Source organism: Oncorhynchus nerka, linkage group LG13, assembly GCF_034236695.1.
Source record: "Oncorhynchus nerka isolate Pitt River linkage group LG13, Oner_Uvic_2.0, whole genome shotgun sequence".
Lineage (NCBI taxonomy): Eukaryota > Metazoa > Chordata > Actinopteri > Salmoniformes > Salmonidae > Oncorhynchus > Oncorhynchus nerka.
The window spans coordinates 93,309,628-93,315,627 of NC_088408.1; the positions used below are offsets into that span (position 1 = coordinate 93,309,628).

The window sequence follows — 6,000 nt, forward strand, 5'->3', positions numbered from 1 at the left end:
GGTGTTAGTACAGTAGAGACTGGTGTTAGTTCAGTATAGTATCTCTGTAGGTAGCAGAGAGACTGGTGTTAGTTCAGTATAGTATCTCTATAGGTAGCAGAGAGACTGGTGTTAGTTCAGTATAGTATCTCTGTAGGTAGCAGAGAGACTGGTGTTAGTACAGTATAGTATCTCTATAGGTAACAGAGAGACTGGTGTTAGTTCAGTATAGTATCTCTGTAGGTAGCAGAGAGACTGGTGTTAGTTCAGTATAGTATCTCTGTACGTAGTAGAGAGACTGGTGTTAGTCAGTATAGTATCTCTATAGGTAGCAGAGAGACTGGTGTTAGTTCAGTATAGTATCTCTGTAGGTAGCAGAGAGACTGGTGTTAGTACAGTATAGTATCTCTATAGGTAACAGAGAGACTGGTGTTAGTTCAGTATAGTATCTCTGTAGGTAGCAGAGAGACTGGTGTTAGTTCAGTATAGTATCTCTGTAGGTAGTAGAGAGACTGGTGTTAGTTCAGTATAGTATCTCTGTAGGTAGCAGAGAGACTGGTGTTAGTTCAGTATAGTATCTCTGTAGGTAGCAGAGAGACTGGTGTTAGTTCAGTATAGTATCTCTATAGGTAACAGAGAGACTGGTGTTAGTTCAGTATAGTATCTCTGTAGGTAGCAGAGAGACTGGTGTTAGTTCAGTATAGTATCTCTATAGGTAACAGAGAGACTGGTGTTAGTTCAGTATAGTATCTCTATAGGTAACAGAGAGACTGATGTTAGTTCAGTAGAGACTGGTGTTAGTTCAGTATAGTATATCTGTAGGTAGCAGAGAGACTGGTGTTAGTTCAGTATAGTATCTCTATAGGTAACAGAGAGACTGGTGTTAGTTCAGTATAGTATCTCTATAGGTAACAGAGAGACTGATGTTAGTTCAGTAGAGACTGGTGTTAGTTCAGTATAGTATCTCTGTAGGTAGCAGAGAGACTGGTGTTAGTTCAGTATAGTATCTCTATAGGTAACAGAGAGACTGGTGTTAGTTCAGTATAGTATCTCTATAGGTAACAGAGAGACTGGTGTTAGTTCAGTAGAGACTGGTGTTAGTTCAGTATAGTATCTCTGTAGGTAGCAGAGAGACTGGTGTTAGTACAGTAGAGACTGGTGTTAGTTCAGTATAGTATCTCTGTAGGTAGCAGAGAGACTGGTGTTAGTTCAGTATAGTATCTCTATAGGTAGCAGAGAGACTGGTGTTAGTTCAGTATAGTATCTCTGTAGGTAGCAGAGAGACTGGTGTTAGTACAGTATAGTATCTCTATAGGTAACAGAGAGACTGGTGTTAGTTCAGTATAGTATCTCTGTAGGTAGCAGAGAGACTGGTGTTAGTTCAGTATAGTATCTCTGTACGTAGTAGAGAGACTGGTGTTAGTCAGTATAGTATCTCTATAGGTAGCAGAGAGACTGGTGTTAGTTCAGTATAGTATCTCTGTAGGTAGCAGAGAGACTGGTGTTAGTACAGTATAGTATCTCTATAGGTAACAGAGAGACTGGTGTTAGTTCAGTATAGTATCTCTGTAGGTAGCAGAGAGACTGGTGTTAGTTCAGTATAGTATCTCTGTAGGTAGTAGAGAGACTGGTGTTAGTTCAGTATAGTATCTCTGTAGGTAGCAGAGAGACTGGTGTTAGTTCAGTATAGTATCTCTGTAGGTAGCAGAGAGACTGGTGTTAGTTCAGTATAGTATCTCTATAGGTAACAGAGAGACTGGTGTTAGTTCAGTATAGTATCTCTGTAGGTAGCAGAGAGACTGGTGTTAGTTCAGTATAGTATCTCTATAGGTAACAGAGAGACTGGTGTTAGTTCAGTATAGTATCTCTATAGGTAACAGAGAGACTGATGTTAGTTCAGTAGAGACTGGTGTTAGTTCAGTATAGTATCTCTGTAGGTAGCAGAGAGACTGGTGTTAGTTCAGTATAGTATCTCTGTAGGTAGCAGAGTGACTGGTGTTAGTTCAGTATAGTATCTCTATAGGTAGCAGAGAGACTGGTGTTAGTTCAGTATAGTCTCTCTATAGGTAGCAGAGAGACTGGTGTTAGTTCAGTATAGTATCTCTGTAGGTAACAGAGAGACTGGTGTTAGTTCAGTATAGTATCTCTGTAGGTAGCAGAGAGACTGGTGTTAGTTCAGTAGATGGTGGTGTTAGTTCAGTATAGTCTCTCTATAGGTAGCAGAGAGACTGGTGTTAGTTCAGTATAGTATCTCTGTAGGTAACAGAGAGACTGGTGTTAGTTCAGTATAGTATCTCTGTAGGTAGCAGAGAGACTGGTGTTAGTTCAGTATAGTATCTCTATAGGTAGCAGAGAGACTGGTGTTAGTACAGTATAGTATCTCTATAGGTAGCAGAGAGACTGGTGTTAATTCATTATAGTATCTCTATAGGTAGCAGAGAGACTGGTGTTAGTTCAGTAGAGACTGGTGTTAGTTCAGTATAGTATCTCTATAGGTAGCAGAGAGACTGGTGTTAGTTCAGTATAGTATCTCTATAGGTAGCAGAGAGACTGGTGTTAGTTCAGTATAGTATCTCTATAGGTAGCAGAGAGACTGGTGTTAGTTCAGTAGAGACTGGTGTTAGTTCAGTATAGTATCTCTATAGGTAGCAGAGAGACTGGTGTTAGTTCAGTATAGTATCTCTATAGGTAGCAGAGAGACTGGTGTTAGTTCAGTATAGTATCTCTATAGGTAGCAGAGAGACTGGTGTTAGTTCAGTATAGTATCTCTATAGGTAGCAGAGAGACTGGTGTTAGTTCAGTATAGTATCTCTATAGGTAACAGAGAGACTGGTGTTAGTTCAGTATAGTATCTCTATAGGTAGCAGAGAGACTGGTGTTAGTTCAGTAGAGACTGGTGTTAGTTCAGTATAGTATCTCTATAGGTAGCAGAGAGACTGGTGTTAGTTCAGTATAGTATCTCTATAGGTAACAGAGAGACTGGTGTTAGTTCAGTATAGTATCTCTGTAGGTAGCAGAGAGACTGGTGTTAGTTCAGTATAGTATCTCTATAGGTAGCAGAGAGACTGGTGTTAGTTCAGTATAGTATCTCTGTAGGTAGTAGAGAGACTGGTGTTAGTTCAGTATAGTATCTCTATAGGTAACAGAGAGACTGGTGTTAGTTCAGTATAGTATCTCTGTAGGTAACAGAGAGACTGGTGTTAGTTCAGTATAGTATCTCTATAGGTAACAGAGAGACTGGTGTTAGTTCAGTAGAGACTGGTGTTAGTTCAGTATAGTATCTCTGTAGGTAGCAGAGAGACTGGTGTTAGTTCAGTATAGTATCTCTATAGGTAGCAGAGAGACTGGTGTTAGTTCAGTATAGTATCTCTATAGGTAGCAGAGAGACTGGTGTTAGTTCAGTATAGTATCTCTATAGGTAGCAGAGAGACTGGTGTTAGTTCAGTATAGTATCTCTGTAGGTAGCAGAGAGACTGGTGTTAGTTCAGTATAGTATCTCTATAGGTAGCAGAGAGACTGGTGTTAGTTCAGTATAGTATCTCTATAGGTAACAGAGAGACTGGTGTTAGTTCAGTATAGTATCTCTATAGGTAACAGAGAGACTGGTGTTAGTTCAGTAGATGGTGGTGTTAGTTCAGTATAGTATCTCTATAGGTAGCAGAGAGACTGGTGTTAGTTCAGTATAGTATCTCTGTAGGTAGCAGAGAGACTGGTGTTAGTTCAGTATAGTATCTCTATAGGTAACAGAGAGACTGGTGTTAGTTCAGTAGAGACTGGTGTTAGTTCAGTATAGTATCTCTGTAGGTAGTAGAGAGACTGGTGTTAGTCAGTATAGTATCTCTATAGGTAGCAGAGAGACTGGTGTTAGTTCAGTATAGTATCTCTGTAGGTAGCAGAGAGACTGGTGTTAGTTCAGTATAGTATCTCTATAGGTAGCAGAGAGACTGGTGTTAGTTCAGTATAGTATCTCTGTAGGTAGCAGAGAGACTGGTGTTAGTTCAGTATAGTATCTCTGTAGGTAGTAGAGAGACTGGTGTTAGTCAGTATAGTATCTCTATAGGTAACAGAGAGACTGGTGTTAGTTCAGTATAGTATCTCTGTAGGTAGCAGAGAGACTGGTGTTAGTTCAGTATAGTATCTCTGTAGGTAGCAGAGAGACTGGTGTTAGTTCAGTAGATGGTGGTGGTAGTTCAGTAGAGACTGGTGTTAGTTCAGTCGATGGTGGTGTTAGTTCAGTATAGTATCTCTATAGGTAGCAGAGAGACTGGTGTTAGTTCAGTATAGTATCTCTATAGGTAACAGAGAGACTGGTGTTAGTTCAGTATTTTCTCTCTAGTCTAGTTAACAGTGTTTCTCAACATCTCTCCTGGGGACCCACTGTGGAAGCTGGCTTTCACTCACTATACTGTAGTTATGCTGTTTTTTTGGCCACTGCATTAAGTGGTTTTACAGTAATGAGAGTGATTGGTTGTAATGACAACCTGTGAGTACCCAGGACCTGTTGAGAAACCTTGGGGTTAGTGTGAATAGTCAGTGGGTTGGAAAGGAGAGAGAGAGGGTTTCTGTGTGTAATGTGAACCACAGGACTCACAGTGGTAACAGACTTACAATCGTTGCAAACCACAACTCCGATACAGAAACTTGTGCCAGAGAAAACAAGACATGTCTTCAAATACAACACAACTTCACAGTGTATAAAGAAAGGAATCGTGGCTGGGCGGCCATTTTCTGCATCCAGCACATTCTATTGGTCTTCTTCCAAGCTTCAATTGTATTTATTTAAACCTTTATTTATCCAGGCTAGTCAGTTAAAGAACAAATTCTTATTTACAATGACGGCCTACACCGGCCAACGCTGGGTCAATTGTGCGCCGCCCCCCCTATGGGACTCCCAATCACTGCCGGTTGTGATACAGCCTGGATTCGAACCAGGGTGTCTGTAGTGCCGCCTCTAGCACTGAGATGCAGTGCCTTAGACCGCTGCGCCACTCAGGAGCCAAAAACAACTATGTCTTTACATCGTACCTCTATGGCTCCGTGTCGTTCTGTCAGTATGTTGTAGAAACTCTACAAGGGGAGGAGTTGGGGAGAATGGAACCAGAAAAATGGTGATGGATTTTAACAGACAAACCTAAGAACGATGTACAGTACACATCAACTGGATTCAGAGAATGCAGAGAGTAAAATAAAAAAAGGGAAACAATACAGGATTGAGTCCCAACTGGCTCCCTATTCCCTACATAGTGCACTGCTGCCCATAGACCCTGGTCAAAAGTAGTGTACTATAAAGGGAATAGGGTGCCAGAGTCCTATTGACCCTGGTCAAAAGTAGTGCACTATAAAGGGAATAGGGTGCCAGAGTCCTATTGACCCTGGTCTAAAGGTCTAAAGTAGTGCACTATAAAGGGAATAGGGTGCCAGAGTCCTATTTACCCTGGTCAAAAGTAGTGCACTATAAAGGGAATAGGGTTCCATTAAGGACGTAAACACAGACAGATGCAGGCAAACATAACGGAAACACTGAACAGCCAATCAATGGGGAGTACCGCACCTTCATCTTGTTTTTGGCTAATTTCTGGGCCGTCTGCTTGGAACCAACGTACGTACAGGAGAATGGGTTAGACTGAAGCAGGACTCAGGGCTCAGGCAGTGTGTGTGTGTGTGTGTGTGTGTGTGTGTGTGTGTGTGTGTGTATGTGTGTGTGTGTGTGTGTGTGTGTGTGTGTGTGTGTGTGTGTGTGTGTGTGTGCGTGCGTGCGTGCGTGTGTGTGTGTGTGTCTAAAGTTCCAACATCTATTGACTGGTGCATTTACTTTACCATTCAGTATGTGTTGTGTTATATTTTATCCAGCAGGTGGTTCACTTGAAATGGTTAGTTCTAGTTCTAATTCTAGTCATCTATTTATCTATTTAATTACATGGGGAAAGAAGTGTCTGCTGAATTGTAATCTTGAGTATATAGTCTACAGTATTAAACCTCATATAGGAAGGATGCTATTTAAATACTAGAACAGAACCCCTC

The 6,000-nt window shown here is 41.1% G+C and overlaps 1 protein-coding gene across 1 annotated transcript in view; it reads right to left on the reverse strand.

Annotated features, from left to right (window-relative positions):
• LOC115121831 (amyloid-beta A4 precursor protein-binding family A member 1-like) overlaps nucleotides 1–6,000 on the reverse strand; it is an 83,182-nt gene that overhangs the window by 26,763 nt on the left and 50,419 nt on the right. Inside the window, exon 5 of the mRNA XM_065026852.1 lies at nucleotides 5,531–5,563. Coding sequence (XP_064882924.1) covers nucleotides 5,531–5,563 — 33 coding nt within the window. The remainder of the gene's footprint in view (nucleotides 1–5,530; nucleotides 5,564–6,000) is intronic.